At 47.7% G+C, this 27162-nt stretch overlaps 1 protein-coding gene across 3 annotated transcripts in view; it reads left to right on the forward strand.

Annotated features, from left to right (window-relative positions):
- The window catches only part of DPF3 (double PHD fingers 3), a 282519-nt gene that overhangs the window by 191878 nt on the left and 63479 nt on the right, over nt 1–27162 (forward strand). For all 3 annotated transcript variants that reach the window (XR_010122063.1, XM_055288909.2, XM_063644313.1), the window contains exon 7: nt 12438–12575. Coding sequence is in view for 2 of the 3 variants with exons in the window: in XM_055288909.2 (XP_055144884.1) it covers nt 12438–12575 (138 nt within the window). In the remaining variant the exon portion in view is untranslated. The remainder of the gene's footprint in view (nt 1–12437; nt 12576–27162) is intronic.

Here is a 27162-nt window from a genome sequence, read left to right on the forward strand (position 1 = left end):
GCATACCAGGGAAGAAGAAGGCTCAGCTCGACTAACCCAGAGCATGTGGGTAGGGAGACTGGGGGCACAGAGTTAGACCAGGGTTGCTGGGAACATCAGGCTGAGGTGCTTAGAGCCACAGTACCCAAGATTTTTGGCACCAGGGACTGGTTTCATGGAAGAAAATTTTTCCACGGACCAGGGGCGGGGGGGCAGGTTTTGGGATGATTTGAGCACATTACACTTATTGTGCCCTTTATTTCCATGATTATTACATTGTAATATATAATGAAATAATTATTCAGCTCACCATAATGTAGAGTCAGTGGGAGCCTTGAGCTTGTTTTCCTGCAACTAGATGGTCCCATCTGGGAGTGATGGGAGACAGTGACAGATCATCAGGCATTAGATTCTCATAAGGAGTGTGCAACCTAGATCTCTTGCATGTGCAGTTTACAGTAGGGTTTGTGCTCCTGTGAGAATCCGATGTGAGATCTAATCGATCAGACAGAAGGTGGAGCTCAGGTGGTAATGTGAGTGATGAGGAGTGGCTGTAAATACAGATGAAGTTTCGCTTGCCTGCCCGCCACTCACCTCCTGCTGTGTAGCCCAGGTGTCAGTCTGTAGCCCGGGGGGTTGGGGACCCCTGGCTTAGAGGTTGGCCTGCATGGTCAGTGGTAATTCATGACAATCCTAGGGACATCTCTAGGAAGGTTGATCTGTAGGATTCAGTGTTCAGGGAGGAAAGCCTGAAGTCTGATGACCGAGAAGAGCCTTTTGTAGTCAGCTAGGAGAAGACATGAAATCTGGATGGTGGTGATAGCAGGAGTGAAATAGACGGGGCAGACAAGGAAGACTTAATGAAAGAGAAATTCACAGAACCCGGCAGATGATGGACAGGGTGTGGAGAGCAGGAGAGAGGAGAGAGGGAGGTGGCAATGATGACTCTTGACATCTTGCACTTGGGTCGTTGAGACACAAGGGGTAGCTTAACCGGAATAGCCTAAAAGGGGAAGTAATTTTGGGAGCGTGATGAAACTGACATATGAGTTGGTGGAAATGGCAGGAATCCAGGCAGAAACGTCTAACAGATGCTAATGGACATTTGTTGTTTCCTCAAAGGAACTGAGGAGCTTACACTGACATTGTAGGTGGAAGAAGGCCTACCTCAGGCAGGGGGCGGGGAATCACACTGGATAGCCTGGAACTCACAGATAAAGCCTGCTCAGCATTTGAGGCCACACTGATGTCCTGGCATGGGAGGTGTACAGAGATCTTGAGAGGATGCTAGCAAGATTCCCAGAAGCCTGGGGGCTGCCTCAGCTTAGGGTAATCAGGTCTGATTTTTGACCTTTCTCTTTTTACCTTCCCCAGAAATGTTGACAATGACATTTATTATTTATTTTTATTGTAAAAGTGAAAAGAGAATTCGGTTTCACTCTTAATTTAAGCTCATTAAGGACATGCTAACGCAGGACTCACTAGAATCAGGAATCAAAGACACCAGCCTGCAAGGGATGCCAGTTGGAAGAAGGTGGCTCCGGAGTCAGAAAGCTAGGATTTGAATCTTTACCAGGTCACTTCCTAGCCACGACCTCAGGCAAATCACAAAACCACTTTGAGCCTTGGTTTTCTGGTCTGTTAGGGGAGGACAATAATATTAACCTTAGAGGGTTTCCAAGAGGGTTCAATGAGACAATGTGTAAAAACAATTAGCTCACTGCTTGGTTCATAGATATTTTCAATAAATGTTTATTTTCTTTATACCGAATCGAGAAAAGGTACTTATTTAACACCTAAGCCAGGGCCCCAGTTGTGTTCTGTGCCCTAGCTGCTGCAGGATCTAGGGGAGTCGTCTGATCAAGTTAAATGAATGATCAAAAATAGCTGATGTTTGTTGAACATGTGCTGTGTGCCAGGCACTGGGCTGAGCATTGTAAGAAGATGAACTCCTGCAGTTCTCACACTGCCCCCATGAGCTACAAACTGTTATTGCCCTTGTTTTACAGATGAGGAAACTGAGGCTGAGAGGGATTAAGTCACTTCCCCAAGGTCACATTGCAAATTAGCTGACCCAAGAAGGCAGCCTCCCGAGTTCACCTGCATTCTGTTACCTGGCTTCTCAGCAGGGCAGGAAACATTCCCATAACACATGGAGTGCTTTGGTTTTAGGGGTTTCTGCATTCCCCTGCTGAGGATCCAGAAATCAGGTGATAGAATATTTTGAAACGAGAGTCTGGTTGCTTGTCTCTGTTCTTCCTCACATCTACTAAATTCCCAAAATAAGCAGGACACTCTCCCTTGATGAAGACACAGGACTTTTGGGTCACTGGAGTTTGATAGATCCTGGGTCACCGCCAGGCCCCAAGGAATGTGGCTGTGAAAAATCAGGGTGTTTTACCCCACCTCTACCCCCAATCCTCTGTGTCTCCATCCAAAGGAATTCAGCTTAAAATAAGCATCAAGGGTGGCCTGAAAGAAGGTATGAAGCCACGGGATGGCAGCTGCCAACCGTGCAGGGTGGGGTGGGGGGAGGTGGGTAGAGCCAGCCCCTGGGAGCCTCATCATTTTCCTATCACAGTTGAGGAGATAATAGCTTCAGGACCTACAGAGAGTTGTGAAGTGCTAGAATGCAAAGGACTTAGAGATCATCTGATCCAACCCCCAAATTCTGCAGATGAGAAAATCAAGACCCAGAAAGGTATGAATATGTCCAAGGGTGCATAGCGGGTTAGAATCAGACCCAGGGCCAGATCCCCGGTCTCTAGAAGGCCACCGAGTCTGCTGGCCTCTAAGCTTCAAGGGCAGGGGAGGGAGGAGAAGCCCACCTGGGGGCTGGATCCACCGCTGGCTTTTGAGAAAAGCCTGGCCAGTTGAAGTGGCTGTGGGATGAACAACTGTACCCTGCGTACCCAGTCTGAGCAGGTGGCTTTTGGAAGTATCTCCTGGGCTTTATCCCGATCTGAGTTTGTATCTGGGAGTCACACAGGGCTTTTCTCAGCTGGGGCTTCTCCCTGCTCGGGGGAATTGGTTGTAGGAATTCCTCCATCCCCCAGATGGTTCTGCAGAGGGAAGACGGAGGGTCGTTGGGAGGTGTTGGTGGCCCCAAACTTCTATGAACCGGTCTGGTAGGGTGTGAATATGTGTCAAAATGGTATCTGGCAGGAGGTGGGATTCCACTCAGAAAGGCTGGATGGAAGGGAATTTGATGCCAGAGTGATTATGAAGGTGTGGGCAAGATGAAGGTGCTGACAGGGAGAGCGGGAAGCCCTTCCTATCCCCAGCTCCAAGGAGCAGGGGAGACATGGGGTTCCCAGAGCCAGGCAGGACAGGAGTCTTGGAGGTGGGCCCCTATACAGTCCCTGTATAGCACAGTGCCCAAGCAGGGCAGGGTCCAAGTCCCCACATGTTTTTCTTCCCACCCTCTGTTCTCCTGCTGGTGCCTCCTTCTTGCCGAGAGCAAGGGAGCATGGGTGAAGCAGGCCACGCCAGTCAGCCCCAGGCCACTGGGGTGGGTGGGGAGGGAGGCAGTGCCAAGCAGAGACTCACCAGCGCACCTTTCAGTCACATGCTTCAACGGCAGACAGACCTGGGCTCAAACTCTGGCTGTGCCATCCAGAGAATTGCTTAAACTCCCCCAGACTCAGTTTCTTCATCTGTGGAATGGGGATCCTTGCCTCCTGAGCTGTGAGATTCTGCATGGGAATGGGTGCTGCCTGATGGTAGGTGTGTTGCCTTGGAGGCACCGGCAGATGACAGGCACAGTGGGGTCTGGGTGACAGATGAGGGAGTCCAGCTGCAGAGAGAAGGAAGTGGTGTCCTCAGGGTTGTATGTCAGTGCCACAGGGCAGAGCTGGGAATGAGATGTGGCTGGTGACTGGCTGGTGACTCCCAGGGCCCAGGCTTTGTCTCTGGGTTGCTCATCCTGTAATTGCCTTCAGTCACTGCTTTCAGTCTCTCGGAAACCACTGGCTCAGATACCCACTGTGTGCTCCAAGTTGGGCTGATGAAAATGTGCCAGAGTCATTAAGTTATCAGTGGGGAAGGCAGCCGCTTCTCCCCGGCAGGAAGGATTCTGCTGTCTGCTGCAGCGGCTTTGTTCACACAAGCTGCCCCTGATTCCTCCTCCTCCCCGCTCCCCCTGACCCCCGCCCAGACTAGGAGTGAGTAGAGTAGGATTAAAGGGGGCAGGGGGCGTGCAGTAAATATTTTGGAGCAGCACTGAAGGCATCCGTAACTCCAGACAGGAGGTCCTGCATGCAGAATCCAGTTCTGGATTGGGAAGTGGGCAAACACTCCTTCTGCAGCTTGACAGATGGATCCGCTCCAGGGGGAAGGAGAAAGAGAAGGCAAGCTGGACTTCCCTTATTGTCACAGCCACTGCTCTCCATGTGCACCGTGCCAGGAACACAAAATCCAGGTGCACGCCTGCCAAGGTGGAAAGAAGGACCTTAGGTCGTGCACAGGCAGGGCTGACGTCCCAGAAGTGGTGGCTTCAAGGTGCATGATGCAAAAACGCTTGCCTCCCGGGAAGGAGACCGGAGTGGGAAGATGGGGCATGGCCCTCTCTGCTGCTTCAGCACTCCTGGGGCTCAGGCTGATTCCGCAAGACAGATATTTCCAGAGTGAGAATGCCGACATGATAAAAGGAGAGCAGATGGTTCCAGTACTTTATTTTCAAAATGTTTCTTTTCCCACCCTCTTTTCCTTGCTATTCCACTCCAGACTTCAGAGGAGAAATAACTCCCCACTTTGGGGTTTATTCTCTTTGTTGGGCCACTTTGACAGCAGTGGTGATGAGAGCAGCTGAGAACAGCCACGACTCCCCATGAGCTGGGCTTTGTTTTAAATGCATTCCCTCATATAGGTCTCTCTGCGGGGAGCAGGTGTGCTGTCATGATCCACCTCATTTTACAGAGAGGACGCTGAGGCACAGAGAGGATTAGTAACTTGCCCAAGATCACAGAGTCAACAGCGGAGCTGGGACTTGAACCCAGGCAGTTCAGATCCAGCCTGCCCACTTACCTGCTGCAGATTCTGCCTCTCTGAGGGCAGAGCCGATCTAGAAGCCAGGCCTGGGTGGTTGATGGCACTGAGATGATGACTACTGAGCAGCTAATCACTCTGGCCAGACTTTCAAGATTATTTCAGAAGGGAATTTTATGCCTGACTTAGGGCTGGTTGGGACCTGGGTTCACCTTGGCAGCTCTCAGACTATCAGGTCAGCTATTTGGAGTAACTTAGTCTCAGATCTCCACTCTGAACCCAACAGGCTTCTAGAACTGGCTACGTGATTTGTAGGGTCCAGTGCGAAATGAAAATGCGGGGGCCCTTGTTCAATAAATATTAAGAATTTCAAGATGGCAACAGCAGGGCATTAAACCAAGCGTAGGGCCTTTCTGAACTCAGACCCTGTCTGGATGCACAGGTCACAGGCTCACGGAGCTGGCCCACGGTGCTTGCAGTGACAGGAAGACATGATTAAACACAGAAGGAGAAACAGTGTTAGCTTTTCTAAGCCAGTCAAAGCAGGATTTCAAGACATTTCTTTCCATTGTAATGAAGCAGTTTGATCCTGATGCAATCCAACTAAAATAAATCTTGGAAGTCTTCACTCTTCCTCTTGCCCCTATGATGAAATCATTCCAAGGACTAAGACTTGGGAGTCAGAATAGGCTGGTAAAACACAGGCTCCACCCCAGTCTCCCCTGACCCTAAGCTCCCCTCCACCCACCAACCTCCCTCTTTCCTCCTCCCACAGCTGGCCCCGTCAGCACTTCCTCATTTCTCGGAGCACCCTGCAGTTGTGCTCCTCGACTTTGCGGATTCTCTTCTTGCTAAGGCAGCTTCCCAGTTTCCAAATCCAGTGATCTCTTCTCAGTCTCCAACCTTCTTGACCCTTCTCAGGCATCTGATTAATTTATTACCGTGGCTCTGCCTCGGTGCAGAATCTCCTCATCTTTCTTTAAAATGGGGATGCAGGTTGCTGTGAGTCAATTTACTTGAAGCACTTGGAGTGGGCCTGGTCCATGGTAAACACTCAATAGCTGTTAGCAGGAGCTGTGACTGGTGGTGTCATTGTTACTGTCGTCTTGAAACCCTATTCCTTTGGCTTATGTTGCTCACTCCTGTGTGAGCTTTTCTTAATGACTATTAATTTTTTTTTTTTTTTTTTGAGACAGAATCTCTGTCACCCAGGCTGGAATACAGTGGCACAATCAAGGCTCACTGCAGCCTCGATCTCCTGGGCTCAAGTGATCCTCCCACCTCAGCCTCTTAAGTAGCTGTGACTACAGGAGCATGCCACTACACCTGGCTAATTTTGAATTGTCTTTTGCAGAGATGGGGCCTTGCTATGTTGCCCAGGTGGGTGTTGAACTTCTGGCCTCAAGTGATCCTCCTGCCTCAGCCTCCCAAAGTGCTGGGATTATAAGCGTGAGCCACCACACTCAACCCTTTCTAAACAAATTTTTAAAAAATCAGTTTCTCTTTTTTTACCAGTTTCTTAAGATCCTGGTGTTTTCTGAGTTCTATCCTGTGTAGGCACCTCTCTTTTGTCTCTCCACAATCTCTTTTTGACACTTTTCCCCATACTTATAAAATCCATTGCCACCCTGCCAGCTCCAAAATCTACGTCTCTTTCTCAAGCTTCAGGTGAACTCAACTCATTTTCTTCCTTCTTTAAATCTGGTTTCCTTCCTTCATCCCTCTACCCAGTTGCCCACGTCAGAAACATGGGCATCTCTTTGCTTTCTGTAGTTGACATTGAGCACCTGCCACAAGTGCTGGTCATCGGGACACAGCGCCTGCGGATACACAGGGCCTGCCATGCTTGCTGCTAGTGGGAGAGACGCATACAGATGCTTGTCCACTTATGGTAGTGCTATGTCCTGGCAAACCCATCATAAGTTGAAAATATCCTAAGTCGAAAATGCATGTCATACGCCTAATCTACCAAACCTACTAAACCGTAGTGTAGCCTAGCCTACTTTTTTATTTTATTTTTTTGAGACAGGGTCTTGCTCTGTCACCCAGGCTAGAGTGCCATGGTGTGATCTCAGCTCACTACAACCTCTGCTTCCTGGGCTCAAGTGATCTTCCCACTACAGCCTCCTGAGTAGCTGGGACTATAGGTGCACACCACCACACATGGCTAATTTTTGTATTTTTTGTATTTTTGTATTTTTTGTATTTTTTTGTAATTTTTGTATTTTTTGTGGAGACCATGTTGCCTAGGCTGGTCTTCAACCCCTGGGCTCAAGGGATCCTCCCACCTCGGCCCCCCAAAGTGCTGGTATTAGAGGTGTGAGCCACCGCGCCCAGCCCTATCCTACTTTGAAAATGTACATTAGCCTAGAGTTGGGCAACATCATCTAAAGCATTGAATATCTCATGTAATTTATTGAATACTGTACTGAAAAACAGAACAGTTGTATAGGTCCTTGAAGTATGGTTTCTATTGAATGTGTATTGCTTTCACTCCATTGTAAAGCTGAAAAATCAAAAGTCAAACCATTGTAAATTGTGGACTGTCTGTATTGACACATGATTAGTCCTAGGAAGACAAAAAACTAAGGTTGTAATTTTGATTGGAAAGACTTCCCTGGGGGAGGACATTTGAACTGAGATCAGAGGGATGATTAGACCTTAATCAGGCAAATTGGGGATGGGGACATTCTAGGCAGAGGAAAGAGCTTGTGTGAAGTCTGTGGTGGGAAGAGGAATCTATAATAAACGAAAAGGCCAACGAGCAGGAGGGCTGCGTGGAGGCAGAACGGGGTGTCAGAAGAGGCTGGAGAGGTGGACGGGGCTGGGTGAGACATGGCCAGGAAGGCCATGTTAGTCTTTCTGCGTTCCTCCTTGCTTTCTTACTCACTCCCTCTTCCACCAGGTTCTCTCATTAACCCCTCTCCCACTCCATTTTCCCTCTCCATGCACAAGTCCTCATTGTTGCACAGATAAACAATTGAAATAGCCCCTCGCCACCTTCAAATCCATATTCTGCCCTACAATCTTAAGCAGTATTTCTAACATGTCGATCTGCTTAAGTTGGTCTTCAGGGTAGAATCCTCTCCTGGCTGCCCCACTGTCGGGATAAAGCCCTGCTCAGCTTCTTCTGTTATTCTTCCTCACGTCCACCCCAACTGCTCCACCTCTTCAACTTGGTTAGACTTCTCGCAGCTCGCAGAGGTGATAACTGCATGTGCTTTGAGCCCCCTTTGCCTGCTGAAGTCCTGCTCATGTCAGGGGCTCCTTATCTGGGAAGCCGTACCCCACTCGCTTCCCAGTTTCCTGTCCCCTCTTTGATGTCCCTCTTTGCCTGGCACGGACTCACCCTGTATTCAACCCTCCTCCACCTGGCTTGTTTACATGCAGATCTCTGCTAGACTGCGACCTCCTCCACGGTGGGGTCTGGGGCTTGTTCATTTTTGTCTTTCTTGTGGCACAGGGTGGGGCACATATTAGGTGTCTAATAAATATTTCTTGAATTGAAGACCTGGTGATAGAAGAATGACATGGTACAAATACCCGGTTAAAAATGGAGCTCCATCCAGAGGGCTCTTTGTGCAGAAGTCTGGCTTCTGGGACCTCCATGTATTGTCTGGTCCTGATTCTGCTAATAACTGAACAAAGGTCTCAAGGCTGCCTGTCCTGCCCCTGCCTGCCACAGCCATCCATCAAGAAGGGCATGTGGACATAGGGTGGGTGGAGTCAAGCCTAAATAGATCCAGCCTTCTGGCCCAGTGGTTCTCAAACTTTAGTGTGCATCAGAATCATCTAGAAGGCTTTTAAAAATCTAGATCACTGGGCCCCACCCCCAGAGTTTCTGATTCAGTCAGTCTGGGGTGGAGCCCAAGAGTTTGCATCTCTAACAGGTTGCCAGGAGATGTGGATGGTGCTGGTCTGGGGACCACTGTTTGAGAATCTCTGTTCTAGCAAAAGGATTTGCTCTAAACATTATTACTTTCTACCATGTTGGGGAAGGAGATAGAGGGAGCTTTTTGCTTAGGTTTGGTTTTATAGATTTTTAAGAACAATTAGTCTGAGCTTAATGTGGTAGAAGGATTAGATTCTACAACTCTCCTCTTCCCCCATCTCCTGGCCTTCCCACAAAGTGGTTCTGTATTCATTCATGAGCCACTCAACAAATATGTTTTGAAGGCGTAGTATGTATATGTCAACATGTAAGGTGGAGTTGTTGATATCAAGATGAAATTGATATGAAATTGTCCTTAAGAGACATAGTGCAGACATAGCCATAATTCAAGGAGTCTAAAGGAGAAATGCCTGTTCTGAATGGTAGTGAATTTCCTATCAGTGGAGTTTTCCAGAACAGCCTTCTAGAGTTAGTGGGAATAAAACACTTCTCTAGATAGACCAAATGACCATTAAGATCCTGAAATTGTGTGATTAAGCAACAGTGATGACTGACATAACAAAATGGCACAAGTGAAATGCTGTGAGTTTATACTGGGGATGTGCAGAGGCGGCTGAGGCCTCTTTGTGTAAATACTGATATCATTATCATTACTTTTAATAAGCATTTATTCCTTACTAACAGTATGCTTGGCAACTAAATGGATTTATATGCAATGACCCCATAATTTGCTGTGTATTAACTTCAGGTTATCTAAAAAGCTAAATAGAAAAAGCCACAAGCATATCCAGAGTGCACCTCAGGGGCCAATTTGGGTCCAGCTTCCTGAGTCACATGGAATTGAGATGCATAGCACTATTTTATTTTATTTTTTTAATAATATTTATGAGAGAGAGGAAGAGAGAATATATGAATGTAAGTAGCCAATGATAGGCCTATTTATATTAATTTTTTATTTTTTTAGATTCAGGTTTGTTACATGCATATATTACATAATGCTAAGGTTTGGGCTTCTATTAAACCCATCACCCAAATAGTGAACATAGTACCCAACAGGTAGTTTTTCAAGCCTTGCCCTCTTCCTTCCCTTCCCCCTTTTGGAGTCCCCAGCATCTGTTGTTTCCATCTTTATGTCTGTGTGTACCCAGTGTTTAGTATATTCCATGGAATATTACACAGCCATAAAAAAGAACAAAATCATGTCCTTTGCAACATGGATGCAGCTGGAGGCCATTATCCTAAGTGAATTAATGCAGAAACAGGAAACCAAATACCATATGTTCTCACTTATAAGTGGGAGCTAAACATTGGGACTTGAATTTATAGTCACTGGGTCACCAACTTGAATTTCAGACTGTCATCTTGCCTTAACAAAGAAGTCCAACCAATTGCCAGATTTTATAATATGAGGCAAGGGTCAAAGTCCCTCTTTTCAGGAAGATCCAGTACTTAAGATGCAGCAAAAAATGCTGACAGCCCTTGTCCCTCATTTACCATTTATTGAGCATCTATTATGTGCTGGGTATTGAGAGAGCTGCTTGCAAATGCTATTTATTATCCCTTTACCCATCCTTCAAGATAAGTACTGTTGTCCTTATTTTCAGATAAAAGAAAAGGCACAGAGCTACAGCTTGTCCATTTTCGTGCAGCAAAACTCTTCAATTAATTTTTAGAAATCAACATGACCATAAAATTGAAACCTAATAAAAGATAGTCCCAAAATTATAGATCAAGCTCAAGTCTTAGTACAGGTTCAAGATGCAATATTAGAAAGCAGAATGCAGCAGTGTATCAAATAAATAATATACTCTGACCAAATGGAGTGCATTCTAGGAATGCAAGAATGGTTCAATAATAGGAAATATTAGGAAATCAATGTAATTTACCTTATCAACAAAGTAAAGGAGAATCATATTATAGTAGCTGCTGAAAGGGTAGTTGATAAAATTCTCCTATAATAAAACTCTATAACAGGAATAAGAAGCACTACTTAAATTTGGTAAAGACTAAAAATTAGCCAGATACATCATTCTAAACAGTGAAACACTAAATCCGCCTTCATTAACATTGGAAATGCTTGCTTTTGCCATTTTAAAATATTGTTTTGGTGGTTCTTACAAATGATCTAGGCTAAGATAAAATAGTTTATGTAAATATGGGGAAGAAGAGGTGACATTATCTTGGCCAATGTTTGTCTACTGAAAAAACCCCAAGAGAATCTGGTAGGAAGAGAAACTCTATCAGAAGTAATAAGGGTATTGGATAAGATGACTGGATAACAGCACTTCTCTGTACTCTCAGGACCACACATCCAGTGAACCTCAGCAGCTGGAACTGGGATTTGAACCCAGGCCTGATGCTAAAGTTGTGCTCTTCCCACCTTGTGAAGCATTTATGCTTCCTTGTATGACTCGGTCATGTCAGCACAAGGGAGAAGTCTTTTAGCATTTGTAACTTTCAGGCACTCCAGCAGAGCAGGTTGGTTTGCTCTGATGGGGACCCAGGCTGGGGGGCAAGCATAGAAGGTTGGCATGGACATTTCACTGGGAAGACTCTTGAGGTTTCTGCTACCAGCAATGCCATCCCCCTAGGGGCTGAGATAATGAACTCTATGTGGGGAGGTTGAGGGTGGTAGTGTGACCTTGAGCCATTTAGCCAGACTTCTGCTTCCCAGGAACTGAGCATCTAACCAACAGAACTGCTGCCCTTTCTTCTTGGCTCCAAGAAGGCACATTTCGATTGCTCACTGCCCTTGGCTCAAACTGCCCCATTTGAGAGGTAGTACTTGTGAGAGCACCTTTTACAGATTTGGCTGCCCTAGGGCATCAGGGGCACAAGCTCTTGGTGACTACACCCACCAAGGATGCTTTAACTCCATGACGTTCATGGTGGAAGTGCAGCATGTGTTTCTGGCACAAAATCACTGGGTGAGACATCAAAAGGATTATCCAGATAAAACTTTTCTACTTCTTGCAGAGGCCAACCATGGGGTGGTGGAAGGGACAGTGCACAGGAACCCAGGAGACATGGGTTCTGGTGTCTCTGCCACACTAGTTGTGTGTTCCTGGGCAAGTCACTTGGCATTGCTGGGTCTCACTTGCCTCATCTGTGTCATGGGATGTTGGATTGGGTAGATTCCCAGTGCCCTCTGAATTCAACGTCATAACAATTACCCTTACAAAGTGCCTGACACCGTTTTAAGTACTTTGCACAGAGATAAACTTATCACAATGACCCTGTGAGGTAAGTACTGTTATTGTTCCCATTTTATCTCGGAAGAAACTGAGGCACAGAGAGGTCAAGTGACTTGCCCTGGGTCTCACAGCTAGAAACGGTGGAGTGCTCACACAGCTCTTAACCTCATATTTTACTTTTACAGTTTTTCTTTCCATGAGCTGAGTTGTTATAAGGGTGTTGGTTCTGTTGGGTGGGGGAAAGGGGTGTTGGGATGGGAGGCAGTTTTAAGGGAAGCCTGGCTCTGGGGTGGATGGATGGGATCACTGTTTGGGAGAATGACAGCGGTGGCTGCACAGGTTGCTAATATTTGTATCTCTCCCTTTTTTCCTCTTTTCCTCTATAGTCTGTGGCAAGCGCTACAAGAACCGACCGGGGCTCAGCTACCACTATGCTCACACTCACCTGGCCAGCGAGGAGGGGGATGAAGCTCAAGACCAGGAGACTCGGTCCCCACCCAACCACAGAAATGAGAACCACAGGCGTGAGTGCCTACTTGTTAGGTTGGGGCAGTGAAGAAGTGGGTTAGACAGGCTGGGGAGCGTTCCTTGTTCCTTTTTCTCACTGCTGGCATCTTCTGGTAGCAACCGTTGAGTGGTCTCAATGTGCTGTAGTGTGTTGGCCCTTTCAGCCAGCCAGCCAGCTGCCCCTGCAGCTCAGCCCAACCCTAGGTTTCGCAATAGCAGGACTGGGCTTACACACCCTGCTCTGCTCCCAGAGGAAGGAAGGTGAGTGTTAAGCAGAAGAGAAAGTCCTTACCTGGCCACTGTCAGATGCCAGACCTACAACTCTTTTCCCTCAGCTCCTGAAGAGCCAGCCACTCAGACTGGGTTGGGCATAGGTCATAGGTGTGTCAGTTCAGACACACATTCAAAATGCCTGCTTGGCCACTAAGTGCCTTGGAATATTCTTATCTATTGCTGTGGTTTTGTTGTAGAGGGGAGGGGATCACATTTTGGTACAGGGCTCTCCTGCCTTAGAAATGCTGCCTGGAGACCCCATGTTCTTTGCTTCAGCATTCAAATGGCAAATGGGATCTGGGTGGATTTGTCATTTGGGATGTTGGGCTCTCAAAACCCAAAATGATCCTGAAGATTTGTGTTTCCATTTCTGTGCTCTCCTACCTCAACTTCCAATTATGAATTAGGGAATCCAAAGGGGCTTAGCATTTTCCACTTGACTTTCCTCTAGAACATCGCTTATGATCTCTGGGCCTGCAGAAATCTCAACATGGACATGGGATAATGGAATCTTTAGAGCCTGCTCGAAGATGTGGGCCACACTGAGATCTCTCAGTGAAGAATATTCGTGGACAGGCCATGTGTTTTTCATTTTGTTCAGAAGATTTGGTGGTAGGTGTTCTGAAAGTGAACAACTTAATGCAGTGAAAGGGATCAGATCTTTAAAATACTCAGACTCTAGGATTAGAGGATGCATGTTAGCCAACAACTTAGTCAACTGATGTCTACTGGCCACTTTCACCAAGTATTTGAAATAATGAACACACCTGTGACCAAGACCATTCTTCGGATTAGTGTGGGGCCTCCGTTAACCTCCACCCCACTTTCCCCTTGTAACATTGCCTTCTTTATGGGTTTGCTAGGGTTCTCGTAAGAAAACCCCACAGACGGGGTGGCTTAAACCACAGAAATTAATTTTCTCATAGTTCTGGAGGCTGGACGTCCAAGGTCACGGTGCTGGCACGGTTGGTTTCCTCTCCTAGACTTGCAGATGCTGCCTTCTCCTGTCCGCTGGCACAGTTGTCTCTGTGTGCATGCATGCTCTGGCGTCTGCTTTTGTGTCCACATTTCCTCTTCTTCTTTTTTTTTTTTTTTCTGAGAAGGAGTCTTTCTCCGTCACCAGGCTGGAGTGCAGTGGCGTGATCTCGGCTCACTGCAACCTCTGCTTTCCAGGTTCAAGAGATTCTCCTGCCTCAGCCTCCCGAGTAGTTGGGACTATAGGCACTCACCACCACGCCCAGCTAATTTTTGTATTTTTAGTAGAGACAGGGTTTCACCATGTTGGCCAGGGTGGTCTCGATCTCTTGACCTCGTGATCCACCTGCCTCGGCCTCCCAAAGGGCTGGGATTATAGGCGTGAGCCACCACGCCCAGCCCATTTCCTCTTCTTGTAAGAACACCTGTCAGATTGGATATTAGGGTCTATCCTAAGCCCATTTTAACTTTACCTCTTTAAATGCCTCTTTAAGGACCCTACCTCCGAACCAAGTCACAGTCCAAGGTACCATGGGTTACGCTTTCAACATAGGAATTTGGGAGTGGGGAGGGGATGCAATTCAGCCTTCAGCACCTTCTTGAATTTTTGCTCACTTCCAAGGTGCAAGCCTTTAGTGCGACAGACCCTTGCTTTCTCACCTGCTGTTGTCATCTGGACAGAACCTGAACAGCAGAGCAGGAGGTGCCCCCCAAGCCTTGCCCGCCTCTCCTTGCCAGGGCCTGAGGAGCTCCAACACTGAGACCTCTCTGGGAAGAGCTTTCCTTGGTCCAGTCACCCTTGTCTTTCAAAAAGGAAAAGATACTGACCTGTACTGAGGCAGCCACTACTTGCATTTCCCTGTCTCTCCTCTTTTCCCTTGTCTAAGTGCCCAAGAGGTCACACGGAGCTGTTGTCTCCCACCATGAGGAGGCTGAGAAGAATCTCCTTTGATTTTGGTTGCTCCCTGAAAAGTGTTTCTTCGCCATTGTTGCGCTCTCTAAAGTGTTTATTAGCTTGATAACCTTATTTCTCACTCCCCTGTGCTAGCTTATCTCCTTATATGTCTTCTCAAATGTCAGGCCATTTTGTTCCTTTATTCATGCCCTGGGGTTTGGAATGCTTCTTGTCTGTCTGTGTCTCATTTTCCTTTGTTCTCCTGTAGCCTCATTATGAGCCGGGTGTGTGTGTGTCTATGCGTGTGTGTGCATGTTTATGTGCGTGTGTGTGTGCGTGCATGTTGTATGTGCACGTGTGTGCATGTGTATACGTGTTGTGTGTGTATGTGCTTGTGTGTGTGTGTGCGTTGTGCGTGTGTGCGCTTGTGTGTGTGCGTGTGTGTGTATTGTGTGTGTACCTGCGTGTGTGTATATGTGTTCATGCCGTGTGTGCACATGTGCGTGTGTGTCCGTCCATGTGCCTGGTGTTTGTGGCTGCACGGGGAGGTGTGCTGCAGACCCGAAGTAGAAGGAGGCAGCCTCCCCAGCGATCCCTGTGGTCCCCTCAGGGTTGGTTGACTTCTGAGACCAGCACTCGGGTGTGGATCTCCTCACGAGCCCTCGTGGGCGCGGGTGTTTGGCCTTCTAGTGTCCTCCCCTTGAGGCCACACAGCCTTGCTTGGGAAAGAAGCTGTGCCTGTCTCCCCTCGCCCTGCGTGGAGATGTGGAGACGTCTGCCTATGAAATTTCATGGGTGGCTTGTTCTCACCTCTGTGGGCTTGTCAGTGAGTGGCACACACTCCAACTCCCCCTCCCCTTTTCCTCTTTCTCACCCTGCTGATGAGAAAGTGGGCTCTGCAAAAAGGAACATTTGCCTGGCCAAGGGTTTAAAACCTCCTAGAAAATAATAGGTATTCCCAGGCAGATCCGGGGCCTCCCCACACGAAGAAGGTTCCAGAACCCTCACAAACACCTTTTTAGTGACGTCTCACAGTGCCCTTCTCGAAAACTCTGTGATTAACCCAGTTTTGCTAGTGGGGAGGGTACAGCAGAAAGGCCTTTAGTGCCTGCAGAAACCATCCTTTCCCCTGCCCCCAATTTCTCTGGACAAACCCATGAGGCAGCTGGTCATCCCAGGTTCTCTGCACCACGCACGCCGCTGACTTGCTCGCCGCCCCGAATGTGTGCTCTGCTCCCTCCCACATTCCCCTGGTGAGCAGCCCCCTGACTATTTTCTTGTGAGCACTAATTGCCAGCATCATTAATACCTAGTCATTAGCTGCTCCCACTGTTTGGGGGTAGGGGATGGCTCCCATCCATCCTGCCCCTAAATGCCACTGGGGCTGTGTGCTGAATTGGATGTGACAGCTCGGCAGCATCCTAAGGTCTCAGCTTCATGATCCTCCCTTGGTGAGGCTTTTGGAGGGGAGGGGCAGGTAGGAGAGCTTAATCCAAGAGGCTAATCTGCGGCTCCCCCAGGAGAAGGTCTGGACACCAGTGAAGTGGAAATGCTGACTTTTTCCCCCTTTAGCAGAGCTGCAGGGTGACCCAAGCTGCATGTGAGTGGAGGCCTAATGGAAAAACAGCCTTACAGACACAGGGTTTGCAGGGCCAAGGGCAGCTGGGTTCGCACCACCTGCAGCAGTAGCGACCTTTTGACTTTGGTCCTCCTGCTGTCGCTTGCTCTATCGCCCCCCAACTGTGTCTTCAGCAGAGCCCATGGCTCATCCTGCAGCTGCTGCTGCTGCTGAAAGGGCAGAGTGGACTGCTGGAGCCGGCACTGACCTTCCCCGCCCCTGCCCATGCTGCCCTGTGCTGCAAGCTCAGCAATCCACTGCCACTCCTGATCGCCTGGCCCCCAAGCTGATGCTCTCGCGCCTTTGTTTCTCCCTTAGTCTCTCATTTTCTCCTGAGTATACATTTCTTGTGTTTCCTGTACATTTGTCCCCTTTCCTGTGTGCCCTTGCCTCTCTGCCTTAACTACAGGAAGCCAGGGGTGCTTGGAGCTCAAACACTCCCCTTTGGGAAATAGTGATTTTCTGATGGGGTCCTCTGCATGTGGGCTGCATCCCACCCTCTCGCTGCATGAGGCTGTGTGCCTCTTCTGCCTCCATTTCTTTTACCACCTTCATCTACTTTTTGCAAATGAAATAAATGACTGTGTGTGTGCACATGCATACGTACACACACCTACACATAGATGTACACATACATGAATAAAAGGAGGGCAACTGGGGAGGATAGGACTCTGAAAGATGCACTCAGAAGCATACCATTGTGACTACTTAAATGCAGCCTTAGTGGGGAGCCCCAGTGGGGTAGAGTAGCAGAAAGAGATCTGGACTAGAATTCAAAACCACCTTAACATAGGCTTGTGATGTTAAACTCTTTGAACTTCTTTTTACCTTCTCTGCACAGTGGGAATTGATTATAGATGATGTTTTTGAGGTAATTTTTGGAGTGAGGATAGACATTTATGAAGTCCTGGGCCTGGATGAAAAGCTGTGTAAATAAATTCAGTCTAATCAATCCATGCATCCATCCATCTGTGCATATGTCATCCATCCATCCATCCATCCATCCATCCATCCATCCATCCATCCATTCACCCATCCATCCATCCATTCATCAACCCACCCACCCATCCATCCATCCATCCATCCATCTCATCTGTCCATCCATCCATCCATCCATCCATCCATCCATCCATCCATCTATCCATCCACCTATCCATGTAATAAGCATGTATTGAATATTGTCTATATGCTGGGACTAGGGAGGACAGGCATAAATAGGACTCAGCCCTGTCTTTGAGCTCACAGTCTTGAGTGGGAGTGTGCAATGGGGTGTGTACAGAACCATGAGAGAGTTCAGGACTCAAGGGCACAGGGTACTTTCTATGCCTTAGGGCAGTGGTATTCCAAGTGTGGCATTAGCATCACTTGGGACCTTGTTGAAAAATGTAGATTTTCAGGTTCTACTGGATGTCCTGAAACAGAGACTCCAAGGATGGGGGCCAGCAGTCTGGGTCTTACAAAGCTCTCCGGGGCATTCTGGTGCACACTAAAGCTTTAGGACTACTGCATTAGGGGATTTGCAAAGACTTCACTGAAGAGGTGACATTCAAGTTAGCTCTTGAAGAATGAGAAGGAGTTTCTTAGGAGGGAGAGGGCTTCCCAGGTAGAGGGAACTGTACATGAAGGCAGGCAGGTATGAAATAGCATGGCACGTTCAGACAATTGGAAGTCATTGGGTCTGATAGTAATGTTGGATTTAGGGGATGCAGAGGAAAGATGGAAATGTAGTCAGGGGCCACAGTGGGAAGCATCTTCTATGCCCCTCTGTGTAGTCTTTATCCTATAGACAGTGGGAAGCCAGAGTAGCAATTACTAGAAGGCAAGAACAAATAACTTATAAAAACGTGTTTGGAGTCTTATTGTTATATGTTGTATCTCTTTTATTTAATACCATAAGTAAATATAACATACTCTCTATAGCATACTCAGAGCTCCTAAGAGGGAAATTTAAAAAAATATGAATCTATAAAATTTATTTCAAGCTGATTTTTCAAGTCTGTGGAATTGAAGATGGGTTGTCCTAGGTTCCTGGAGGTCTCAGCCTTTTGTGCAAGGGTGGTGTGCCTGGTGCAAAGTTAGGCTTTTCATCTCTGTTGAGAGAAAAAAAAGCCCCAGCTCTAGCACGCCTTTGGAGGGCATATTGTACTCTGCAGAGCTGAAAGGGGAGAACCAAGTTGATTAAGGGTAATGTCTGCTGATTAGATAATCTGAAAATTAGTCTGATAATGTGCAAATTATCTAAAAGAAGCATATGATGTCATTGCCACACTGTTGGGAAAGATCTAACAGATGTTAGTCTTCTGACATCTCTTGTCCTCCAACATATGGCCTGGGGGCAGCCAAAAGCTTTAAGAGATAGAGTGAAAATTACCTTTGAAACAAGCTTAGAAATTTTAGATTACTCTGAAAGGTGACTGAAAAGCCATAAACCCCACACAGCCAACTGCGTACCTAAACTTGACACCAGAAATCCAGCCTTTGTTATTAGGGGAGACAGAGGAAAGTTTAGATACAGAGCTCTTTCTGTAATATTGGGCTGCTTCTTCCTTCTCAAAGAGTAAATTGGGAAACTAGCAACAGATGTTCTTTAGAGAAATTATTATTTAACTAGAAAGTTTTCAGATTATATAGCAAAGAATCCGTAGAGTTGCTCTGGTCCTTGCAGGGGATACTTGGGGCTCATTTTCTGGCCTCAAAGGTCATCTACATCCTTGACCCTGTGGCTGGGGGAATAGCTGTGGAGTTGGTCAGTCCAGGGTGTGAATGGTGACCCTGGCACTCTGCCATCTTCCAGTGGTGCAAATGTGGGCCACTTACCTACACTTCTGCTTCTTAGTTGCCTCGTCTATAAAACGGAGGTAATAATCCTCTTGACTTCATGGGATTGCTGTGAGTCTTAAATGAGATAATGTGAGTGTTTGGCACCATGCCTGTAAACACTAATGTCCCATCTCTGTCCCGTTTGGGCCCACAGGCATGTCTGTGACCACAGATGGCTCATCTGAGTCGTGGCTCCGTCTGAGCGCATGTGATAGGACTTTGCCACCCCTGTGAAGCTAACTGCCTGTGGGATGTCATTGGCATCAGCAGTAACTATCAGAGCCTGACCTGGCCCTGGCCTATCCTTAGCTAAATCTTAGATATGGGACACAGATCCTTCTAAACAGGCTCAATATGAATATTTATTAAGCACTTACTGTACATGCACTCAGTTGTTGGGAGAAGTGCAACTGGACCTCCAGAAAGGGATAACGTGGTCTCAGCCCTGGGAGAACTTTTGGTGCAATTGTGGAAATAAGACAGAGGCATAAAACTCAGCCAGAGAAAGCTGTGGAGGGCAATCTAGACAAGTGTGGCACCCTTTTATTTGCCATGCCATTGCCCTAGGATTGGGCCTCCACATGTCTCTTGGCTGTCTCTGAACCTCTTTTATTTCTCTTACATTTTGGGCCTAATTACCTAGAAATATGCAGGATTGAAGAGACCCACATACCAAACAGCAACAGTGGCAATGGTACTTGCTTGCATTCCTTAAGTATGTCAGACATGGTGCTAAGCATGCCACGTGTATCTCATTCCTTCCTCACAATAACCCTACAAGGCAGGTGCTATATCCCCCAGAGGACAGCAAGGCACACAAAGACCAAGTCATGTATCCATGGTCAGGGAGGATGAATGTGAATTCACAAGTCATGCATCACTTACTGGGAGAGTTTACTTACTTAGGTCTTTGATTTTTCCTGCCTTGTTAGAAGTAAAATTATCTTGCACATAGAAGAGGAAAGAGGGAAAGAGATGATGGAACAACTACTAGGTGTCAGGCATTTTACACACATCACCTCATGTTATGATCGTAAGTCCATTAGGGACATGTTATTATTCTCATTTTACAGACAAGGAAACTGAGGCTCAGAGAGGTTGAGTAACAGACAGCAGGGTGGGAAGCTGAGATGTGAATGGGCTTGAGTTGGATACCATTCAGTTATGTGAGGACTTTGCAACCCTGAGTGATGGGCCCTAGTCCCAAGGCTTGGATCTTTGTCATGATCCTACCGATGTCACTTAATTTTTGCCTCAAGACCAGTTGTCTAATACATCATGTTGCATTGTGGCTTTTCAAAAGAGATGAACATGTTAATAGGCACTGTCTTAACAAAATTCCATCGACTGCGTGGCTTAAACAACAGGAATTTATTTCTCACAATTCTGGAGACTAGAAGTCCAAGATCAAGGTTCTGGCAGAGTGAGAGTGTGGTGAGGGCTCTCTCCTTGCAGATAGCTGCCTTCTCATTGTGTCCTCACATGGCCTTTCTTTGGTGTGTACGGGTGGAGAGAGAGAGAGAAACAAGCTCTTTGGTGTCTAATAAGGGCACTAATCTCATTACAAGGACCCCACCCTCATGACCCCACTAAACCTAATTGCCTCCCAAAGACCCCTTTCCAAATATCATCCTTTTGGGGGTTAGGGCTCTGACATATGAATTTTGGGGATGAGGGACACACTTCAGTCCATAGCAGGCACATTTACTCTTCAAAGCTCTTTACTAACTTTGGCTGTTTGGGATGTTTTATAGACCCTACCCCTGCATTACAAATTCTAGGTCATACTTTAATTGGTAAATGAGTTTTTTTCTACAGAAAAAAAAATCACACATCATTCTATTCCATAATTTTCCTGAGTCTTTCTCTCTCATTCTGTGTCTCACTGTCTTTCCTGGCTCTCATTTTTTTTTTTCTTCTAAACTTGCTCTTTAAAAAAAAAACAAACGCTTGAGCCTGAAGTGAAATGTTAGGATTCATCCTTGCCTCTTGGTTTTCCTTCAATCTTCCAAAATAGACCCTACATTTTCTCCCTCTCTCTATCTTCTGGCCACCCCTGGCTTCTGCCTGGGTTGTTACAACTTTTTTTTATTGGTCTCCCAGCCTCTAAAGTAGGCTGTGGCTCATATCTGTAATCCCAGCAGTTTGGGAGGCCAAGGTGAGCAGATTGCTTGAGCTCAGGAGTTCGAGACCAGCCTGGTCAACATGGTGAAGCCCCATCTCTACTAAAAATACAAAAATTAGCCAGATGTGGTGGTGCACGCCTATAATCCCAGCTACTCGGGAGGCTGAGGTGGGAGGGTTGCTTGAAGCCAGGAGGTTGAGGTTGTAGTAAGCCGTGATTGTGCCACTGCACTCCAGTCTGGCAGACAGAGTGAAACCTTGTTTCTAAAAAAGTATATATATGTAAGATATAAAGCAGATGATGTCACTCCCTTGCTCTCAACACTTTCATCACATTTCAATACAACCCAAACTCCTCATCTTGTGGGTCTGTGTTTTGCATCTGACAGGGTGGTCAGCAGCACCTGGGGCTTGGTGACAGCTTGTCCAGGTTTGCCCAGCTACAGCACTGAAAGCCCCACGCCCTAGAACCGTCTGTCCCAGTCAAACCTGGATGCATGGCCGCCCTACCAGGGGAGCTTTTAAGACATGTAGAATCTCAGGCTGTACCCTGGATCTATGAATTCCAACCTGAATGTTAATGAGATCCCCAAATGATTTGCACAGCAAAATCTGGGAAGCCCTAGCCTGTGAGGCCCTGCATGTCCACCTCTCTGACTCACCTCCCCTCAGGTGCGTGGTTGCTTGAGTTCAGAGCCAAGTGAGCCACTGACTAACATGTGACCTTAGCTGAGCTGCATAGCCTCCATGTGCCTCATGGATCACTATGTAAAATCAGATCATTAATGGCATCTATCTCATAGGCTATGATGATTAAGTAAATGACTTCCAGGTGACATAACTGTCACACCACATTAGAGCCATGTTTCTCAAGCTTGAGGTTGCATCAGAATCACCTGGAGCATTTGTTAAAGCACAGCCCACCCACTGGATCCCACCCCCAGAGTTTCTGATTCAGCAATTCGGGCCCTGAAATTTGCTTTTTTTTTTTTTTTTTTTGAGATGGAGTCTTGTTCTGTCACCCAGGCTGGAGTGCAGTGGCGCGACCTCGGCTCACTGCAACCTGCACCTTCTGGGTTCAAGTGATTCTCTTGCCTCAGCCTCCTGAGTAGCTGGGATTACAGGTGTGCACCACCACACCCAGCTAATTTTTGTATTTTTAGCAGAGGCAGCGTTTTGCTATGTTAGCCAGGCTGGTCTCGAACTCCTGACCTCAAGTGATCCACCTGCTTGGCCTCCCAAAATTCTGGGATTACAGGCATGAGCCACTGTGCCTGACTGGGAATTTGCATTTTTGACAAGTTCCCAGGTAAACCACTACCTTACAGAAATCTAGCTTTCCAAGACTGATGTTCAGTCAGTCAACTTCCTTTTAATTCCTTTTTTCTTTTGGATGCACTGAGCCAGGTAACTGGCCAGGAGTCAGGTTGTACTGTCAAATTGAAGGGGTAGCCTTGGTTTTTGCTCTTTTCCTAATGCTCCATCCCATGTAGGGCAGACGTCTCTGACTCTCAGCACCAACTTCCCGGCCTGCCTTTGGAGTGTGCCCCTGCCTGTGCCCCCATCCTCAGGCTGTGCTGCCCCAAGACTCTGTGGTCTCTTGATTCCTTCCAAATCCTCAGGTCTAAAGCAGAAGGCTCATGCTTTCCCTTTTCTTAAATACGGCTTTCAGTCTGAAGAACAAAGAAAATGCTGGTCCCCTTGCAGACAGAGTTCAGTGGTGCTAGTGAAGAGGGTTGAGAGGGCAGGGCTGGGCAAAGCAAAACAAGGGGCTTGTTGAATCCTAATTATGTCGATAATAATATCCCAACAACTTAAACAGACAAAATTCATCCAGCTCTAACACACCAAGCTGTCTGGAATTCATTAAGGGGAGTGACATCACTTTGTTCAGAGCCTGGTTGATACAGTTGCTCTCAAATTAACGTTTTCTCCTTCAACAAACTCATTTAGTAGCAATCACAAGTTGCCACATCAGGGCATGAACTGACCCATATCACCAAACACTGGAAAACTGAAATATCTCATTACGTGTTAAGGAATGAGATATTCATCTCAGTGTCATCAACACTGAGAACATTCCTAAGCTTTTTTTTTTTTTTTTTTTTTTTTTGAGACAGAGTCTTGCTCTTGTTGCCCAGCCTGGAGTGCAATGGCACAATCTCGGCTCACTGCAACCTCTGCCTCCCAGGTTCAAGTGATTCTCCTGCCTCAGCCTCCCGAGTAGCTGGGATTACAGGCATGTGCCACCACACCTGGCTAATTTTTGTATTTTTAGTAGAGATGAGGTTTTGCCATGTTGGCCAGGCCGGTCTTGAACTCCTGACCTCATGATCCACCTGCCTTGGCCTCCCAAAGTGCTGGGATTACAGGCGTGAGCCACCACGCCCGACCCATTCCTAAGCTTTACTTGGTCTTTTTCTTACTATTCTGAAGCATTAATGGCAGACCCAGGATTGCCCACCTAAAGCTGGAGCACAAAGGACATTCCTTGGGGGCCGTGTGACCATCTAGCCCCAGAGCTGGTGACATGGTGCACACACTCCTGGCAAATTGTTGTGGCCTTTTGGCAAATCGCAAATTACAACTCTCACCAAATACATCCATCAAGATGGAAACATCAGTGTGAGTGGATATGTTTTCTGCTTTTACGGCACAGTTTTTAGGAGTAAATATTCACCAAGTTTGTCTCTAAAGAAGTAAGCGTTGGATAAAGATGGAGGAAAAGAAGGCAGGCAGAGGAAGGATGGAGGGTTGACTCCACATTTTGAGATATTTATATTATTTCTACAGTCACCAAAACACACAGCAAGATGGGGCCTTTGTTCTCACTGGCTGCTGCTGAGTCCCTGGTGAGACACGGAATGAGACTCAAGACTCTGGGCCCAGTTGAGCCTGGGGATTCTTGATGCCTTCCATTCTGGTTGACTAAGAAATGCCTGAGAGAGAGGATTCCCGGGGGAGGCAGATGCAATGGCTCTCCACACCACAGCTTTCTTCTCTCCAAGGGGCTCCAATATTTCTCCTTCTCACTTCTTTTGTGCCTTAATACAAGAGGGACTTAGGATGGTCACCCCATGCTCAGGGGACTCTCCGTGCACTCAATTCCTAGTCATTAACTTCCCTTTGCCTGGCAGATTTTTTTTTTCTCAAAAAGCCTCTGTGGTGATTTGTCCATCCTTTCACTCAGCATTGATTGTCAGCTCTGTGTCACTCACTGCCGGCCAGGGGCCAGGGATACAGCGGTGAAGGACATGGCTCCTGCCCTCAGGTAGCACATGGCTAACAGGAAAAGAGGCATTTACATGAGTATAGAACAGCGATGAAAGGCTGGGTTCCTCTGGGTGTGGAAAACTTGGCTTTTCTGTCTCTTTTTTCACCTGATTATAATGCTTGAATAATAGGCTTGAAAGGGACCTCAGGACATCACCTAGCATGTTCTCTTGCCTCTAGATCATCAATGCAGTCAAAACCCTGGGCCTAGGGGCCCTTCCCTGTGTGCAGAGGCCTCTCCAGAGAAGCCCGCCCTCTGGCCATGGCTTTAGTTGTTAGCCACCTGCCTTTCCAGCTCTCCTGTGGCATGTGCTGCCATTCCAGCTCATCTTGTCTCACCTTGTCCTTGACAGTGCGGAGTGTGACAGTTTATCAGCCCCATCCATAAATGTGAGGACTCATGACAGCAGCCCTGGGCCTCAGCGCCTTCCACATCCGCTCCGGCGCAGTCCCCTTTACTTTCCCATATATTCACGGTGTCCTCAGAGCTGGTGGCAAGATGGCCTGTGGGGAGAGCGAGTTCTTGGCCGTCGAGGGCTCTGATGGTTGGAGGGTCACGTGGGGAGCGGGTCCTACTGTCTGCTTCCCCTCCAGGCTTCCAGGCCCCCTGCCCCTCCACATTTGGGAGGAAGGCTTCCTTTGTCTTCCTCCTGGAGCCCTGGGGCAGGACCTGAGTTGCTATTAGGTGGCCAGGGAGAACCAGCCTGAATGAAAGCCCCACACTTTTTATTCCTGGGATCTGTGGGATTTATTTTTTCATCAGTTCTAGGGAAGCAGTGAAAAAAGGTGTCAGGCCTGGGGGATAATTTATATGAGTAAACACGACCGGCGAGCGGGAGCATGAGAATTAAGGCCATTTATCCCGGCTTTGATGCTCCCTTTGCCCTCTGGTCCAGCCTTCCCCACAGTCTCTATCACACCACTTTTAACCCTCTCCTGGCTCTGCTCCACGCTGGGCCTGCCGGAGCTCCTCGCAGCCGCCTTCCCTCCCGAGCCCTCCTCCCCCTCCTCCCACAGCCCTCATTAAAGGCTGGGCAGAGGTAGCAGGCCGTGGCAATGGCCTCCAGCTGAGGCCTGCTCCTGATTCTGCAGGGAAGGCACGTCGGGGTCCACCCTTGCTCCCCACCCTCCCATCTCCGGCCCCCAGGCTTCCTCCCCTGGACTGGCCTAGCCAGCACGTCCCGCCTGGCCGGCCTGGGCTGCCTCTCCGCTTTCCCTCCTTTCCTCTCCCCTTTTCTTCCCTCCGTCGTCCTCTGAAGATGCGCTCTGCACAGCCAAGTGGCACGGGGCTAGCATGCTTTACACTTGAGAGATGAAGTCATAACAGGTGGCAAGAGCAGAGGCTGCCGGAGCCCAGGATTCCGGTTGCCATGGAAACATGTCAGACCTGTAGAGGGACACGGGAACTGTCAGCCTGTGGAGGGTGGCGGGGGGGAACAAACGAGAGGGGCGAGGAGAGGCGCATCTCCTCCCAGAGGGCTCTGCTTACTGCCCCCGAATTCCCCAAGGGCTGTGCACCCCAACCTCCCAGGCTAGCCGGCTCTAGAAATGGAGCTGCTCAGCTGGGGCTGGGGCTGGGGCTGGGGCTGGGGCTGGGTGGTGGGTGGTGGGCACCGAGCGTGGCCGCGCATTTGTGCACACCAGGCCCTGGCAGGCGGTCAGAGCGTCTGCTCAGGATGTGAGGCCATGCTTTTGTGCACATGCCAAGGAGGAGCCTGAACTTCTGGCCTGTTTCCTATTCCCTAGGATGCTTGGGACGCAGCTCTGGTCTCAGCAGAACCCAGACGAGTGGCTGTTGCCGACGGCTGGTTTGTCCCTGCCACTCATTCTTTCTGTGAGTGGCAGGCACATCACAGCGGAGATCCGACTGGGAGGGGGAGAGGCGGCGCTGCCTGGGTGGTAGTTTTATGGAAGATTTGGGGCCTTGTTTGCCGTAGACATAAAACCTGATTTAACTCAAAAATCCTGTAGCGTGCACTAATACCTTTCCAGAATGCTCTGCTCTCGCTTCCCTGAGCGTGGTCGTGGGACTGTGTGAAGCTTCACTTTTCCTTTTCCTTGCTTTGATTTATCTGAATGCTCTTCCCTGCCTTCTGTTATTTTTTTTCTACTTTCTTCTTGAACTTTGTTCCTGATTTCCATTTTTTTTTCCTTTGAGCTTTTTAGAGTTATCTCCCTCAGGTAGATTTCTAAACTCTTAAGGTTCACTTTATTTTCTCAGCAACTTACTTGTATCTCTTATATGATCTCAGCCCATGAACATTAATCAACAGAAAACCACATCCATCATCGCAGATGCTGCCATAGAGATGCCAGTTGGGTCTTTGCCCTCCCCGTCATCTTATTCTATAAAGCAGGACTCAATTTCCCATAAGCAGAAGCAAAATCTCTATTTAAATCCCACTTGCAAGGTCTGGGCGAGCTTCCTATTTATAGTAAAATCCTTTTTATAATGATCTCATATACGGTACCAGGAAATTGCTCATGGCTGGGTCAGGCCATAGGCCAACCTAGCCATGATGTGAGCTTTACTTAAAAAAATTCCTTCATGAGCCTCTGGAATTCTCCAGAGAAGTGTTTTCATAGAGTAGATGACAATAAACAGGATCACCCAGGATGGATTACT

This window comes from Symphalangus syndactylus, chromosome 8 (assembly GCF_028878055.3).
Source record: "Symphalangus syndactylus isolate Jambi chromosome 8, NHGRI_mSymSyn1-v2.1_pri, whole genome shotgun sequence".
Classification (NCBI taxonomy): domain Eukaryota; kingdom Metazoa; phylum Chordata; class Mammalia; order Primates; family Hylobatidae; genus Symphalangus; species Symphalangus syndactylus.